The sequence below is a fragment of the Meleagris gallopavo genome, chromosome 4, assembly GCF_905368555.1.
Source record: "Meleagris gallopavo chromosome 4, MGAL_WU_HG_1.1, whole genome shotgun sequence".
Classification (NCBI taxonomy): domain Eukaryota; kingdom Metazoa; phylum Chordata; class Aves; order Galliformes; family Phasianidae; genus Meleagris; species Meleagris gallopavo.
In genome coordinates, this window is record NC_139407.1 from 11,245,062 (window position 1) to 11,262,819 (window position 17,758).

The 17,758-nt window shown below is 46.7% G+C and overlaps 2 protein-coding genes across 7 annotated transcripts in view; both read right to left on the reverse strand.

Annotated features, from left to right (window-relative positions):
* ZNF827 (zinc finger protein 827) overlaps positions 1-2,890 on the reverse strand; it is a 108,341-nt gene extending 105,451 nt beyond the window's left edge. For 3 of the 6 annotated variants that reach the window (XR_014882833.1, XM_085222155.1, XM_085222154.1), the window contains exon 1: positions 2,391-2,890. Coding sequence is in view for 5 of the 6 variants with exons in the window: in XM_085222155.1 (XP_085078281.1) it covers positions 2,391-2,433 (43 nt within the window). In the remaining variant the exon portion in view is untranslated. The remainder of the gene's footprint in view (positions 1-2,390) is intronic. The other 3 variants (XM_085222153.1, XM_085222152.1, XM_085222149.1) reach the window with 3 other exon arrangements.
* SLC10A7 (solute carrier family 10 member 7) overlaps positions 1-17,758 on the reverse strand; it is a 255,974-nt gene that overhangs the window by 24,196 nt on the left and 214,020 nt on the right. Inside the window, exon 14 of the transcript XR_014882834.1 lies at positions 16,653-16,797. The gene's annotated coding sequence lies outside the window, so the exon portion shown is untranslated. The remainder of the gene's footprint in view (positions 1-16,652; positions 16,798-17,758) is intronic.

Genomic DNA, 17,758 nt, shown 5'->3' on the forward strand with positions numbered 1-17,758 from the left:
TTGTAGGGGGAGAAAAAGTGTATTTAACACAGAACGCCCGTTAAACACACTACAAAAAAAACAACCAGCCCCAAAGCCACTGTTTATAGCATTTGCACACCGAGTGCAGTGGGTTCCAGGCCATCCTCTGAACGTGCAGGGCTGCAGGCTGCATCTGCATTCCTACAATTCTTCCTTATTTACCCAACATATTATTATCATATTTTTGTCAGAGGAGAGCTTTTTAATTCAACGCAATTGGGCCGTAAGAGAAATCTAAATAAATATAAACCACTAAGAAGTAGCATCGGCGTGGGACACAGCGAGCATGCTTCACACATCACGAAAAAAAAAAAACCAACACCTCTCGTGAATTGAACTAAAAAATTCAGCCAAAAGAGCCGCAAACGAGGCCGTACATTTAAGAAACAAAATAAACACGGCGCCCGTTTCGCACAATGCAGACAATTGTTCCTTCGATCGGAGAAGGCCGCGACTTTTCCTGGCGCGGCGGTCAGGAGGTCGGGGCCGCGGCGAGCCCGAGGCGCAGCCCGCGGGCGGGGGCAGCGCAGCGCCGGAGCCGAGGCCGGCAGGCAGCACACGGCAGCGCGAGCTAAAATGGAGCCCGGGCTGCGTGTCAGCCCGAGAGGCGGGCAGAGGGCAGCCGCACGGGGCAGGGCAGGGGCAAGGTCAGCCGCCGCGCCGCCCGTGGGGCCCGCCCCGCAGCCTCCTACGGGCCGAGGAACTCCCCCCCCACCCCACCGCCGCGCCCCCCGCTCACAGGGGGCTCCGGGCGGCGGCGCTGCCACCCCCCCACACCCTCCCGCCCACTCCCCCAGGGAGGCCCCCGCGCCGCCGGGCGAGGCCTTGCGCTCCCGGGCTTGGCCCCTGCCCCCGCCCGCCGGGCGCTGCAGAGGCGGCGCCGCCGCCGCCCCCGTGCCGGCCTCGCAGTGCGCGGGGAGCAGCGCACGGGGCCGCCGACTGCGGCGGGCGGAGCGCGGCAGGGCTGCACGGGGGCGAAAGGAGAGAGAAGGGATGAGGGGAAGGAGCAAGGAGAGGAGGGCGGAGGTGAAGAAAAATCGATAAAAAGCGCAACTCGAGCCTTCCTTAAACCGGCGGAAAGAAAACGGGGAGAGAAATATTCGCCGGGCTGCGAGTGCCGCCCCCCGGCCTGGCCCCCGTGCCTCCGAACGGAGGGTTCGGGGCAGTGCTGCCCCTATCGCGCGGAGCCGCACCGCGCCCCGCCCGCAGCGGCAGGGCCGGGGCCGCCGCGCTGAACTCCCGCTGACCGGGTCTTCGGCCCCGCCGTGCCCCCGGCCTCGCGCAGAGGGCACGCTCCGGGCAGATGCGCCGGAGACGGTCAAATGACCCCCGGCAGCCAGCCCCTGCTCGCCTCAAGGCACCCCCGGGGCCAGGCAGGGGCAAGGTATTTTTAGGTTCCTCCCCTCCGTCTCTCCCTCAATAGCTGCCGAGCGCTTAATGCGGGCGGGGGGGGTAGGGGGAGGATGGAGGAGAGCGGGAGAAAAGTTAACTGTTTTGCAAAAGAGGGGAAAAAATAGGAAGGAGGGGGCAGGGAGCGAGGAGCGGCAGGGCAGGGGGAGCCGCGTTGGGGATGCAAGCGTGTGCGTGCACGCGGGGTGCCCGCGGGCGGGAGCGGCGGGATGCACTTTAGCCCTGTGCTCTGCTGCTCGCGGCCGGGGCAGCGCCGCCGGAGCCCCCGATCCGCCGCAGCCAGCGGCAGCCTCGCGCGCGCCGCCGCCTCTCCCCGCTCCGCGGAGACCTCGCCGCTACGGGCCGCCTCACCGCCGCCCCCTCCCCCGCCGGTCCCGGCTCCCGTAGGGGCGGCTGCGGGGTCGCTGCGGTTGCCTCCCGCCCCCCCCCCCTCCTTCTTCCCCCCCACAACCCAACCCCCTCCCACCGCCGACCCCGGGGGGCCGTGCCCACCTCCCCACCCCGCCGCAACCTTTAGCCGCGGACAGACCTCTCGGCCGGTTCCACGCAAGCCGCCGGCAGCCGCTTCCCCGCTCGCCGCCCTCCCCTCCGGTGCGAGCCCCCCTCCCCACCCCGCTAACGGCACCCCCTCCCTCCGGCCCCGAAGAGCCCCACGCCGCCCCCCCAAAGCACAAATGCACAATCACGGGCGGGGGGAGGGAGGGGGAGGAAAGGGCGAGGGACGCGAAGAAAGAAGGGGGGAAAGGAGAGAGAGAGGAAAAATTAAAAGGGCACAAGGCTGTTCATCACCAACATGGCTGCCTGAGCTCAGACCTAAAAGAGGAATAACCCAGGCTGTGTCTTTGTCAGTTTCACCTCTGTAACCCTAAACTAATGCGCGAAACGGCGGAGGCGGCTGCAGAGAGGAAGGAGACGGGGAGAGGAGGAAGGAGAAAAAGGCAAAAAGAGGGGGCACTTACGTGAAGAGAGGCGCTTGGGCTGCTCCTGCTTCCTCCTGGGCATTTTCCCCCTTTTTTTCACATTCTCCTCCTCTGTTTAACGGGAGATCAAACACGAGCGGGGGGGAGAGGGGGGCCACGGACGGGCACAAAGCCGGGCCCCCGGGGGAGCCGCCGGCCGGGGCGGGCTTTCCCTCTCCGCCGGGGGAGCGAGGGCTGCAGCCGGCGTCCCCGGAGCCGCCGCGGAGGGCTCTCTCCCCCCGCGCTCCCTTTCTCCCTCCTCTCCCCCCCGAGCCGGCCGTGCACCTGGCTTGTCCCCGCTCGCCGCGTCCCCCGGCGGCCGGGGCCGCGCTCCCGGCGGGCGCCGTGCGGGGCCGAGGGCTGCGGTGGCAGCGCCGAGGGCTGCGCCCGCCGGCCCCTAACTGACACTAACGCGGGATCAAAGGGCAGCGGCGGCGGCGCTCGCGGCGCGCCCGCGGGCGGCGGGAGGCAGCGGGGACACGCGCACACACACACAGAGCCCGGCGGGCGGGCACACGCGCGCGCACGCGGCAGAGCAAAGGGGAAGGTGCCCCCGTGCCCGGCGGGGCGCGCGGAGGATGCGCTGCCCCGGTCCCGCACACATTCGCTCCTCGCTGAAAGAGAGGGAGGGGAAGGAAAGGAGGTGTGAGGGGTTCGGGCGTTCGCGCCGTAATGCCCTCGCGGAGAAGGAGGGAAAGAAAATAACGGCAGGCACGCTTTTTTGGAAAATACTAAGGCGTTTTGTCATCCCGCCATAGAAAAGCAAAACTGTAATTTTGCCGTGCAAAAATTACAGCCCCCCCTACGTTGCTCCCTCCACGGAGCACGGGGGAAGAAGGGCTCATTTAAACCGAACCAGAGCAGCGCGAGGGGGCGGCGGGAAAAAAGAGGATGCACAGCCGCGAGCCCAGGGAGCGCGCGACGTGGGCCAGGAGGGCCCGGGCAGGGCAGGGGTTCTGCTGTGCACGTGTGGGACAGCTTCGGCAAGTGGGAAGATCGAGTGGGCACGGATCGCACAGCTCCTGGAGAAGGGGGGAGGGAAGGAAGCAGATCAGGTCACCTCTCATGGTTGGTTTCACTGCTACATGGCACTCCTACATGCACACAGCAACCTATGCTTCTGACATGTACCTTCCCGCTGTAATGCAGGGAGTCACGAAGCTGCATCCTGAAGCAACGCCAGGTGTGTTCCGAGCCCCATACAGCAGCTTTCATTAACCAATACGTAACTTTCATTACTTCACAAACCACACGTGTCTCTTCAAAGACAGACATGAACTTGAGGAAAAAATAGAAAAGAGATTGAAGCCCAGAAGTACCTGGTGCAAGGGAAGCGTTCTCTGTGACTCGCAGTCATTTGGATAGAAGTTCATGCAGAGGTTGTTAATGATTTAAACTCAAAGTTGTTACTGCAATTGAAGTAAAATGGTTTGAAGTGCAGCTGCTTCGTACAGCTCTCACTTTGTGCGGGGAAACTTAGAGCTTAGCAGAATACATAATCAAAATCATGAGTCAGGTGTTGCAAAACTAAAAAAGTGCATTCTTCTCGCATGTATACCTATGAGATTTTTGCATTTGACAATCGGACACATCGCTTTCTCACATCAGGTTTTATCCCAACTTCAGAACACTTTTAAAATCAACAACTGCTGGGGAGAACAGAGCAGCAGATATGCAGCCCACCTGGTAAGCCATTACTCCTTACACTCAGCCACCTCACTTCAGAAACACTCCGAACAACACTGCCCACTTTACAGCACAGATCCCTGCTCCACGTGGAAAAAAAACAACCACCCTAAATAATATTTAAAAGATTAAATACACAACAGCATCACGCGTTCATTAACACACACCATTCTGAGCCTAAAAACCACACATATTGGTGACACTTCTGAGAAAGAACACACACCTGCTGGTTACAATTGGTTTGCCATCTCACAGTATAGCTAAAATACATCATCTTCGCAGGGAGATTAATTTAAATCCAATGCATGTAACTGATTGATATCCCAACAGCCACCTTATACTTCCTCATGATTAAGTGTAACAGAGAGAATTCCCTCAGAAGAACGAATCCCGTATTTGCCTTCAGTTCTCCACATTGTGCTGTTTTAGAGATTTGTATTGATAACAACAACAAAAAAAATATCCCAGGCTTTATTTTTAACTCTTGCTCACTAACCTCAATTTTGACAGTTTGGGACTTCAGCAATGTAACACTGCTGACTTCAGAGGGGTTGCAGTGCTAAACCCTTCCTTATTATTATGTTTTCACCAAACACCAATGGCAGGGTTTTGAGCCAGGCCAGCTGTGCCTGCCCCAGACCTGCAGCTGCCTGAGCACTGTTGTCAGTGCAGGAGGCTGCAGAGCTGCCGTGTCACAAAGGGAAGGAGCAGCCCCATGCTGTTACCCACTGCTGCTGCAACAGCCCTTCTTCAGGTGCTCTGTGAGAACAGCTCGTCAGTAAATGCTGCTTTCTGCATCATCACTCTTCCCATCCTCTTTCCCTCTTGCATTTCTCACGTAAATGAATGCTGACAGTGTCAGCATTAATTTATAGTATGTTAATTTTTTCCTCCATCATTTGAATCCGCCTTCAGGGGAGTTAAGGTGGCTGCAGCAATGACACTGTGGGAACATGGCTCTTTGGAAGTGCCATGGGAACTGGCAAGTTACAGCAGCACCAAACCTCTGAAGATCACCTTAGGTCCAATCAACGTCCCAAAAGTTTGATAAAGAGTTCAGAGGGCCAAACCTTTAACCTGTCCTTCAGCAAAATAAATCTCAATGGCTGAACAAACAGGTAGAAGCTTGATATGTTCCAGCTTTAAGTAGTTTCTAATCCAATGCCTAGAAATAGTCTATACGGAAACAACTTTGTTCTCCATACCTCACCTGGTTAACAACACTACTCTACATACTGTCCCCTTGAAGATACTGTATTCAGCCACACTGGAATCAAAGACAGCCCCACAAACACTGACACGCTGTCATACACCAGTTTAAGAAAGGTGACCAAGGGTGTTCTGGCATTTTAAAAAATAATCTTTCATTATATATTTGGCCATATAGTGGGGAAAAAAGAAAAATGTTGGCTGACCATACTTTTGAACATTTCTAGTCCAAACACACAAAAAATAGTTGCGAGTCTTCCACAGATAACATAATATAAATAATGCATTCCTTCTGCAGGTCTTGCTATTAATAAGTAATGATTGTATGGCACCTTCCAAACACCAAAGCTAGTTACACATATGAATTAAGTTCAGCCGCAAACCACTTTTGAACAAAGTAAATATTTTCCTCACTTAAGAGAAAAATGAAACAAATTGAGTAAATAAGGTTTTACACAGTAATAAGTGATGTTATGTTCTTAAAACCTTCACAGACTATCTAGAATCCAAACTATCATCACATAATGTAACAAATGCTTGTAAAGATTGCTAAACAGAAACCTAAAAACTATCCAACATCCTCACAATGTTTTTGGAAACTTTAAGAATTCTGTTGTTAGGGTCAGTTGTAGAAAAGAACAAAAAAGTGTGCTGAGTGGGAAAAAAAAAAAAAAAAAAGAGGCCGTTATAAGCAGCTCTTGGGCCCCAAAACTGACTATGGTATTAGGCCATAGTCTGCTTAAAACACTGCTTAGTGAAATTATTGTCAAGCAAGTTGTGTGTCCCTAGGAAATCAAAGGAAAGATATACAGGATCTCTTCGGTGCTGCTACCAGTTTCAGATTAATTTCCTACTGAGCAGAGAAGGTACTTGCCTATAGCCTCTGTATCTTCAGTATCTAATGAGCACACTGTTCTTCCGCTGAAATGGCACTCCTCCCCACACATCTTAGAGGGATATCCTCAGCAGCTTAAGCTCCTCCTCTTTTCTCTTTTAATTGATGTCACAGTTTCTACACTGAGGAGTAACTATGAATCAATCCTGCAAATAAGGCTTAATTACAAAACTTCTCCTTGCTCTGAAGCGTTTAAGAGGCAAACACAACAGGATGAACAAATCCATAGGATAACAGCTCTTGGATAACATCATCCACACTTGCAAATGCTTTGTAAACTCATAACATTAAGTACTGGATTTGTAATAATAATAAATAATGACAAGTTAATTACTGGCGAGGCCACCACCGGTTTCACAAAGGCCATTAAATAATGATCAAAAGTCATTACTATCTGATGATTACCACCTTGGGACGAATAATAAGCAGTTGCAAAGTTGGAGGTAAAGTTGCATAACCAGTGGATCTCAAACCACAGAGAGGCTTTAGCTTTTGAAAAAGGCAATCACACACTCCTTCCCCAAAATTTAAAATTTTTCTCTTTTAAATGAGAAACACAGTGCAAGGGCCACTTGTCAGTAACAGCAACCTAGACAAAAGCTCTTTTTGGAGCTATTCAAATCATCGGCCATGCTCTTCTGGCTCCTCAGTTGCTTACGCCACATTAACAAACTGAGAACACTGTTAGGCATTAGGAATATTCTCCAAGACTGAGGTTCCTGTGAGTTCCACTACAGCCTTGCATCCTCAGAGTGGGTATGCATCGAGACAGACTGCATCCTATTTTGCATCTCTTACCAAAGCTACAAGCAGCTTTGTCAGAATATTGTCCAGATCCTGCTAAGCAAACTAGCCATCATAATTTTAAAATAATTTCAGCATAAGCCGCTTCTGGTTGAAATGTAAACGCTGTAATTCTTCCAAAGGGATTAAGAGTTTGAATTTACATGTTCCAGCTGCAAATATAGCACACGACTCAGGTAGAGCGATATAGTTCTCAAATACACCAAACACACACCACCACCACCACACTAAAAGGCTGCTAGCCTTAAACTCATGCTGATAAATCACCCTAGAGTTGCAGGCCAGAAATACACTGACTGCAGGCCTAGAAATACAGTTGCTACTCAACTACTATGGGATGTTAACTCAGATTTACCAAGGAAGTCTTGTCATTTTTATTTTACGGTTACCACAGTTGGCTTTTCATTTCCACAATTCACTACAGTACCTCTTCATGCCCTTTTCTTTAAGTGCATTTTGCAAAAAAACTCACTTGAGCCTGTAACTATGAGACTTAAATCTACAGATATTTGAGATGAAGAATTTCTCCAGAAAATTTGACCTTTACACAATACAACTTACTGCAAACTAAATACACAGAAATGAATTTCATATTTTGCAACATAAAATACTAAACAGCCCCTGAACGGTTAAGTCAAATGGGAACTGAAACACCTGGCTCAGGGCTATTAGTTATAAATATGAACAAATTAAGTATCTGCTCCAATGCTGATCTTTTTCACTATTTTCCATCTACAGTTCACTAAAAATCAGTAATAGCTTTGCCCCCATTTTAAGAGTGGTTTAATTTAAATCAGACTGAGATTAAGAACTCTGTTATTTTCTTTCCACTTCTAGTTTATCACTGGTTAATTGAAGATTTCAGTACAACCATGCTTGTTAGCAAATACCTGCCATGGTTTAAGACATTACTACCCACATAGAGAAACTGATCCCACACACCAACTAGCAAAACAATGCAACTGGCCTCTTCATTTGCTTCAGTAAGAAGTCTTGCAGCTTGGTTTGGTAGAAAGGCAATAGCATTTTAAGCCACAGCTGCCTGCTAAATGAAAGTGTGTCCAAGTTCTTAAACACCTTGTTACACATACTTGGAGAGGCAGAGTTTCTGCTACACCAGCAAGGTGGCAAATTCCTCAGGGAAATCAATTCTGGTTTCTCAATTCGCTAGCTAGTTTTGTGTTAAAACACTAGAGAAATAGTGAGACAGCTCTGGATCTCAACAACTGTCAGGATCCCAAGGGGCTTACCTACCATCTAGGACTGTGCATCTATCAATCTCATCACTCTCTCTGACACAGTAGCTTACAAACAAGACGAAGGAAAGCATAGAAGTAGATTCGCAGTTTGACATAAGCTACACCCTCTTTGTAATACCCCAACAGCTTAAGAAGAGAATAGAAGGGCAACTGAGAGAAAGAAAACGTGGTGGTGCTGAAATCTTACGCACCCAGAGAAAGGAAACAAAGCAGTAAGGAAGAGGAGGAGTATGTGGAGATTAAGCTCTTAATAGACTCTACCTGCCTGGTGTGATCAATTTCACTTGGCATTCAACTATGCATCACCATACTGCATGCCCTCAGTTATCAGTCCTTACCCCAGTGGCATGCAGAAGGATTTGGGCCACAAGTCAGCCTGCTGTCACCACTGCTTGCTGAGCGTGAAGCCATGTGGCAGTCGCTCCTCTAGGGAGTATCTTCTTGCTTTGTCACTTCCCCATCATACCAAACAGTAAAGAGAAGAGGTTATTTGCCTTTTGAGATACTAGGAATAGTCTGGTCTCTTCAACTCCTGCTTACAGTTTGATGAACATACCATTTCTAGCCCCTACTTTTCAGCATCGCTAAGGCTACACAGTGTTTTCATGTTTGTAGTATACAGTAATGTGCGAATTATTTGTCCATAAGAAGCAAGCTAATAACAGTGCAAAGTCTCACATGGAGTAGCACAAAACTTCACGAGTAGGAAGGAAGGGGAAGAAGTGATGACTGGAGGGAATCAGCTTATGGTTTCACGTAAGAAAGCTGAGGGATGCAGTTACACAACAAGAGGAGAAACAACAAACAGTGTTACAGTGATTGAAGCGGGGCTTTTGGAGAAAGAGAAAGCAGCTCAACTGAGCAGGTGGGGAGTAGAAGACTGTAAAGAAAAAAATATCAATTGGGCATTCACTAGCTAAGGAGAATCAAAGCTTTGTATAGCTCAGATAAAAGCAAATATCTGCGTTCAACTCCTTTGCTCAAAGTCATCACATACACATTGGGAGATGCTGGTTTCCTTTTAAGATAAAAACAAATGTAAAGGTTGAGAAACCTGACATCTTCCTTCATATGAAGTCTCTTTCCATACCTGTATCATAATTTAAAAACCAGCTCTAAATTGTCATTTCCACCTGCAATGGTACATTTTAATAAACATGACTAAGAAGTTCTCATTCTTGTCCTGTAAAAGAGGAGCTACTCTAAGTTACATCTGACTAGAGAAGAATATTTATTAAATATTACCACCATCTATTTCTCCTGCTAAAGGATAACAAATGTTCTGTGGAGATGCATCTCTCAGAGGCTGATGAAAACACTGTCAGTAGGTAAAATCCTGCCAGTTTTCAGTTGTCCAGCAAGGAGACTTTATCTCTCAAATTATTTTTATACCCAGAATAGACCAAAAAGCCCATTCGCTCCCAAGGAAAAGTTTGACAGTTGGATTAGATGATCTCAGTGGTCTTTTGCAACTTCCATGATTCTATGAATGCCTTGCAAGAGAACGCAAGTTTGACAGTTTTGGAAGAGAATACTGCTAGACTAAAGCCAAGCAATGGACCACAGCAATCACGATACTGAATAAAACAGCATGTGAAACTTGAAAAGGAAAGCCAAAATGCCTTCCTTGCCTTCATCAATATAACTAGCCTTTATGAATTCTAGGTCCCTGAAACCAGAGTAAAAAATGTGGAGCAAGGAAGACTTGCTTTTAGTGGACAAGAGCCAGGTTAGGAGGAGCTGAAGCTGGACATCCCAGAAAGGTTGGAAGAGGTTCCTGAAAGCTGAAAGACAGTAAACATCACTCCAGTCTTCAACAAGAGCAAGAAAGATAGACCGGGGAACTACAGGTCACTAGCTTCACTTTTGCATGTAGAAAGCAGATAGAAAAAATCCTTCCGGAAAGCATTTCCATTGTCTGAATGACAATAAAGTCATCAGGAGTAGTCAGACTTAACAAGAAGAAAATATTTTAACAAACCTGACACCCTTCTACAACGAGATGACAGGGTTGGTAGACATAAGCAGAGCAGTGGATGTTTACCTCAGCTTTAGTACAGCCTATTACACTTCCCATGAAGCCATCATAGGCAAGGTGACGAAGTATGGATCAGATGAGTAACAAGTGATGTGGATTTAAAACTGGCAGAGTAACCGGGCTCAGAGAGCTGTAACTGATAGCACAAAGGCCAGCTGGAGGCAAATCACTAGCACCTCTGGAGTCAGTACTGAATCCAAAACTATTTAACATCTTCATTAATGACCTGGACAAGAGACAGAGCGCGCCTTCAACAAGGTCACAGAGGACAGAAAAACAAAAGGAGTGGCTGATACATCCAATGGTTGTGCTGCCATTCTGCATTATCTTAACAGGCTGGAGAACTGGGCAGAGAGAAATCTCATGAAGTCTGTGAGGAAATTCAGAGTTCGACATCTAGGGGGGAATAATCCCAGGCACCAACACCTCCTAGGGGCCAACCAGGTGGAAAGCAGCTTTGTCAAGGAGGCCCTCGGGGTCCTGGCAGATAAGTTGGGCTACAAGCCAGCAATACAGACTTGCAGCTAAGATCACCAACAGTACCCTGCGCTGCACTAGGAAGAGTATTGTCAGCAGGATGAGCTAAGGCTGTCTGGCCTGGAGAAGAGAAGGCTCAGGGGGATCTTCTCTGTGTACGGAATTACGATGGGTGCAAATGAAGATGAAGGAGCCAGACTCTTCTCAGCAATGCCCACTGACTGGATAGGAGGCAACAGGCAGAAATGAAAAACAAAACAGAAAATTCCATCTGAGCACAAGAAAGCATCTTTTTTTTTCCCCCTCCTGTGAGAGTGATCAAACCAGCACAGGATGCACAGAGGCTGCAGAATCTCCATCTACAAAGATTTCCAAAACTTGACTGAGTACACTCCTGGGCAACCAGCTTCAGCACTGAGGTCCCTTTCAAACAAAATATCTGTTAATAAACTAACACAAGCACTTCTCATTTCTTAAACACGGAATCCATGTCTAGCTTTATAGGAATAGTTTACCAAAGACATTATTTTGTACAAATATTACAGATCTTTGTCTTCAATGTCCCAATATTTAAAGCTGCTACTGGCTACTGAGCTACTTCCCAGCAGAAAAGTCACTATTCCTTCCAGAACCATGGATGGTATTTTACTCTCTTGCTTTTCTTCCCTCAGTATCGTTTCCATCTGAGGATTTAACAAACTAAATGAAGCTACAGTGTAATCACAAACATGTAGAAGAGTGACTACTTTTTAACCTCACTAAAACACACGCATTAAAAGTTCACTGTCTTCCTTAGACTTAGGTATTTGCAAACTATTGTCATGTCCACATTGTAGCTGGAGATGTCACAAATACACATTTTAATCTCATGTGTAGGTAACATGGCCATAGGATAAAGTTGATATATATATATATTTAACTGACCTGCATCCATTCTTCCTTTGTGCAATTCACTTTTTACCAGTAGCTACACAGTTTTGCTGCTTGCCCTAAAGGTGCCTATTTCATGTAATGTACACATACAATTCATGAGGTATCCATATAATTTTATTTGTTGTTACTCTTACTCTCATTTAGCTCTAGGGACAGATGTAGTACTGCTGTAAAGGGAGAAACTTTATGCCAGCAGTGCTCTTGAAAACCTCAAGTGCTCACAGCGTATTGGGATTATGGTGACTGGGTGAAGAGCAGCATGCTCTTGCCTGCAGAGGGAGTAATGGACCCATGCGACATACTCTCACACACCTCTTTCCCCCAGTTGGAGAAACAAACCAACATAGTAACAGTCATGAAGCAGACCTTTTGCCCATTTCCTTGCATGCCAATCAAAAAGAAACTGTATGAATGAAGAACTGATGGACTGACGGTAGAAGAAAATACTAGCAAGCATCCAGGTGACATATCTTTATCCTTTTGTACGTATGCCACAAAACCTTGGTATTTCTATCAAAGAAGTAGGGAAAAAAGGGGCAGAAGTGTTATTCAGGTGAAGAGAAGAAATAATTTTTTCCATATTTTATGCACTGACATTTGCACAAGTCAAATCAACAGAAACTGACAAGGGCCTGAAGAGAAGATATTCCCCACCACACCAGAGGACAAAGTCCACTTGGTTTCCTGAAGGTCACTAGGGAAACACCAAAGCAAGTGACCATTAAAGAAGGGTCCAGCAAGACAGCCAACTTGTACAAGACCTACCAATGTTATGATGTTTTTGTTGAGTTTTGATGGAAATCTCTATTACACTATATTGCATTCCAGTGTATTGAATGGAAGCCAAGAGAAAACAAGTAAACCTCGGTCTCAATAATCATGAAGTAAGATGGCCTGTATCCCATACTGCAAAGAACAGTGGCCAATAGTGGGGATTAGGGGGAAGGAAGGAGGTAGGTAAGCAATGCATTTTGGCTGCCTCATTTATGAATCCTTTAAAAGTCAACTCAGAAGGGAGGTACCGGGTTGTTCATTTACATGGAGACAAAAGCCAAAATCAGTGGCTTTTATACTATCAGTGCTGTTGAAAAAACAATTAGTAAGTCATGAAGGTTCTCAAGCGCAAGCTTTCTCGGGAAAAACAGTTGAAGGTACAACAGAGATAAGCTTGAGAAAAAAATAGCATGGAAAGTCTTTCTGATCCTTCTGTAAAAAGAAAGTTTGCTTTGCAGAGAAGGATAATGCAGAAAATATGAGAAGAACTCTCCTGTTCAGAGCTTATCAGGTTTATATGATTTATACAACCTTTCAGTCCCAACAACCACGACACCATGTCAGACATTTAAGCCTGCTGCCCAAGTGGGTGTGCTAATCAAGGAAGCTGAGTCAAATCTCACCTCTACTTCCCTTAATCAACTTATTAAGAAAGTAGAAAATGCATCACAATCTCCACTGGAGAATATGACAATATTTAAGTTGTCATCTTCCACTGCTTACCACCTTTCAGAACTTTATAGCACACAGCCTTTTACCAGAGGTCCTACTTTATGCTCAGTGCCTCAATATTATTAAAAAGAATAGCGCATCAAGTTGCCTAAACTAGATAATTCAAGTTCAACAAAATATTAAAAAAAAAAAACAACAAACCCTCACACCAAAAATCAAAGCAAACCCCCCAAAAATAAAACCCTACAACCTCATCCAAAAAATAGTCAAAAAGAAAACCCCACAAAAGATGCTAAAAAGACAGACATTTTAGGCTGCCAGAAAAGCTGAAATTCAAATTCATGTTGCTCAAAGTGCTCCGCTCTTAACACCTTTTGGCTCAACAGGTCGAACACTGCAGCTGACTGAAATTGTCATCCTATCACATAATAGAATATCTAACTTATAACCCTTTTAAGCTTCTCTTCTCAAGTTACCTCTTAACTGTTACCTCATCCAGTTTATTCCTCCCTGCTCCTCTCATGCTGAAAGTAACACCAATTTTATCTTTATGACTGAAGCACATTCTTCCCCTTTTTCCGGGCCCAGGACATTCTTCTAGCCTAGGTGAACACCTAAACCCTATATTCTTCCTCTGTTCAATCACTCCAATTCAAAGCTTCTTGCTTTGTTCGATGGTAAGGAAAATCAAAACAAAAATCAACCATTCTTACCAGACTCCTTCCATCTCCAAACTGCTGTGCCTTAAACCGTTTCCAAAAGTATGAAGACTTCTCTGTCCAGCATCATGATTCCTTTAGAGTAACATTCTCTGTGAAACTGCTTACCGCCAGGTCTCATTAAAGCCTCCCCTTATCTCAGTGACATTGTTCTCAGCAAGGCTTCCCAAACTATCAAGTACCCTTTTTTATCTGCTCCTTGTACAACCAGGCCTTGGATTTTTACTGGCACAGTAAAATAGCCATCCTATACACAAAACAGTAAGAAGCGATTTTGCTGCACAGTCAAGGGAACCCTTATGACTTAACTTTTAGAGCTCGGCCCTAAGGGGTTGCAGTGCACCTCTTCAGAGCCTTGGACTGAGGCAGCCATGCCAGCAGATTCTTGTAAGAAAGGGCTAAGAAAGAAGCATGTTTGCGACATGTAAGGGGTAGGAATTCCTGAGGCTTTGCTCACCTGTCCGTTAAAATAGGGAACATCCAAACTCTCATATTAAAAGCCCTTCTTACATTAGGGAGAAAGTCTGCCGAAGGAAACGGCTGTGTCAATATACAGAAGTTGACAAAGTCACAAGTGCAGGAGGATTGGGTTACAGGCCAGCGCTTGTTTCCTAGTGATAAGGTTAAGAATGCTGAAGATAAAGCAGTGACTTATTCATGTGCTCAGGAATACAAATTCTGCATAAGTTTAAGCTGTTTGTACATCTCACTAGCAAGAACAAGCTAATGGTTCAACCAGCCCCAGACACAGCTTCCTCTTAAAACCCACCACATCTTTCTGATGCATTTAAATAAAAGGAAACCGTCTCCAGGTGAGAAGAGACACCTGCAGCAGAACCGACCCTTACAAGGCGCTCGCGTGACCCTCAGAGTCCCTCTCCTGAGGTCTTTGGGACATTTCCCCCCCCCTCGTCCCCCGGCTCCTGAGCACAGCGCCCAGGAGGGATCCCGCGTTCGCCTTTAAGAGCTGGGCGGCCAGGAGCTGCCCCTGCCCGGACGGGCGGCGCTTCGGGCATGCTCGGCAGGGCAGCCGCCGGGCCGCGGCGGGGCGCTGCGCATTCCTGTGGCCCCGGGCAGGAGGCGGCCGAAGGGGAGCTGTCGCTGCGTGCCGCCGGTGGGGCGCGACCGCCGCCATCTCCCGAGAGCGCCCCGGCCCGGCGGCTGCCGTAGGGGAGAAGCGGCGCCGTGCGCCGCCAGAACAGAATTCGGACTGGGAAGCACGAGCCCCAAGTGAAGCGGGCCGTTTGTCGTCTCGTTAGTACGCACGATAGGGAGCGGCTTTAGTAAAGTGGGTTATGCCCCGCTCTACGGCGGTATTAGAACTACGGGGACGACTCCGGCCCTCGCTTCAGCTTCCTGTGCTTTTTTTTTTTTTAATCTTTAGTGGGTTCTTAATGCGGCTTTGATGAAGCCATGATCCATTGGAAGGAAATGCTCCGTTTCCTTTATGTGAAAGGTGTGCCATAAAGAATAAACCACGCAACCCCAACGAGAAACGTGTATGCTATATTGAATTTCAGGAGCAGGAATAACAATCACAGAAAACACAGAGATGAGTGGAACACGGTTTTGGACACGCCTTTAGCTGCCATGCTGTAGAAACTGTAGCAGTGTCAGCCTTGAGTAAATTAATTCAAGAGGTAGCACAGAAATAGTTTAAGTCCTCAGTACCATCTTAAAAACAGCACAAGCAGGTTGGCGAGCTGCGTGCATGGCTCATGCTGTGCCTTACTACGTGCCTAAAGATGCTCTCGTTCACAGCAAAGTTTCTCCTATTAACTACAACACGAGTAGCAGTATTAAAAATAACAGTGCAACAATATGTCCACATTGTGAGAACTTGTGAGCCAAAAGTTACTGCCTCTAGACATACGAACTTCACTCAACCTCACACAAAGCAGAGAGAAACTGCTGCAATGACTCACTCTCCACAACAGCATCAGAGAAAGAATTAGACACAAATGGAGGTATAGATAATCCTGTACGATAAATTATAGTGGTTTCAGAAATCAGTGCTCATCAGCGGAACTTTCCTAACTGCTCCCGGCACTCTCTGAGACTATTAAAACAGCAAGTGCAATGTGTTAGACTAAAATACCTTTGTTTCACTTCAAATGTGCCGGAGATGAGAATAGCACACAGTTAGCCACCTCATTAGGCTGCTGTAACTCAGCAGCCTACAATACTCAGTACAATCCTAAACCAGTGGGCTTTTGAAGTTCTCAATTGCAAGACACACTGAAAATAAAGGAGTCACTCTAAAGATGCCAGCTCACCCTGGATTCAAGATCCAAGTCTTCCATTGCATCTACTAACCTTTTCAGTTCTACTGTTTTTATGCTTCTTCTGATGACCATTTACTGAGCATCCAGAAAACTGCTATGTTTACCACTTAAAATGGGGAGTGATTTCCTCAGGTCTTCATCTTCTCCTTCATTTTGTTAATGCTATGTCATAGCATACACACATGCATAGCTTGCTTACATAAACACATGTAAGTAGGAGAAAAAGCCTTATTCAAAATGCACAAACACAGGAAAAAAGGGGCGTAAAATGTTTTTAAAATGTTGGGTTTTTGTATTCTTATCTCTACAGTGGAATCCAGAATTGTGTTAGGCTATTGAGGTCCTAGATAGCTCACGACTAAGTCCCTTAGAACCAGATCTATGGCCAATCCACAACTCTCCTAGCCTGGAGCTAGTAGGAAATAGTTTTCAAGCTTATGAATCATTTACGCATTTTCCTCTACAAGTTTCCCAGTCCTACACAGGCAATTATCAGGTAATATTGACATACCTTATAAGTTAAGTGGAAGTTGTAGGTTGGAATCATTTCCTTCAAGAAGGAAGTTTAACTTAGCTCATCTGTATCCTGGAGTTCGCTGCCAGTGGTCTGCAGCATGAAAGATGGTGTCATTAGCTCTTCTTTTCCCTCCTTCTCCCTTCATGAAAGAAAGCAGTAGTTACTAGCAAGTTCTCTGAGCAGTCCAATTCTCTTAGTGCATTCCCACATAAGGTTGGAGAATGTTTACCAATGCTGCCATCCAGGAAATGTTCTTGATGAGATAAGGACAACTACATTTATTGGTCAAGATGTACTATGGTTAATTTTCAGCCTAAACCTGAAATGCTTATACCAGTGAAAGCTAAAATTTGATGATGTCAAAGCTAAACAGCAGTCAAGAGGTGGGGTTAGTTTGGTTGGTTTTTCTTTTCCTTATTGCAGTTTTAGACTTAGACAACGTTAAGGTTTCTAATTTGGAAAAACCGTTCAAGACTAATCCTAAGAACATCATGTAGGAAGATAGAAGTGGAGGGTAACTCACTGTAGACTTATTCCCCTCCTTCTACCTTTAATAGTTCATTTTAATTCCCTTAGAAAAGAAATAACCTTTTGTCAGTGTTCAAAGGAAAAATCCTGTAAAAATTTAGAATAAATGCTAGGGAGTTAAAGAACAAGATCCCGATTTTAGTCTTCAGTTACTTTTTCTGTCAGACTCTCTCAGAGCCCATCTTCACTTTGGGGAAGCTCTCCAAGCTAGTCACCAGCCTCTCAGCATCAGAGTTTCCTTCTGAAGGAAAGCAGAAGTAGGACTAAGTTAAACAGCCAATTGCCCTAAACAAAGTCAGCACTGCTGCAGAAGTCTGACTTCGGCAGATCAACATCCGCCTACACACCATCCCTAAACAGTGATTGCTCCCTCCCAAACTGACAACAGTTTTGCCTCAGACTTCCTAAGCATGACCTCAAGTTTTAACAGCTGTTTTCAATTGTCCTGGTGGAGCCGTAAGTCCTGTGAACTCGTTTTCTAGGTTCATACACTTCTACTATCATCGCTCTCCGGAGTTCAGCAAGATTTGAAGCTGAAGAGAGCTATTATGCAAAAAACAAGAAAACCCCCA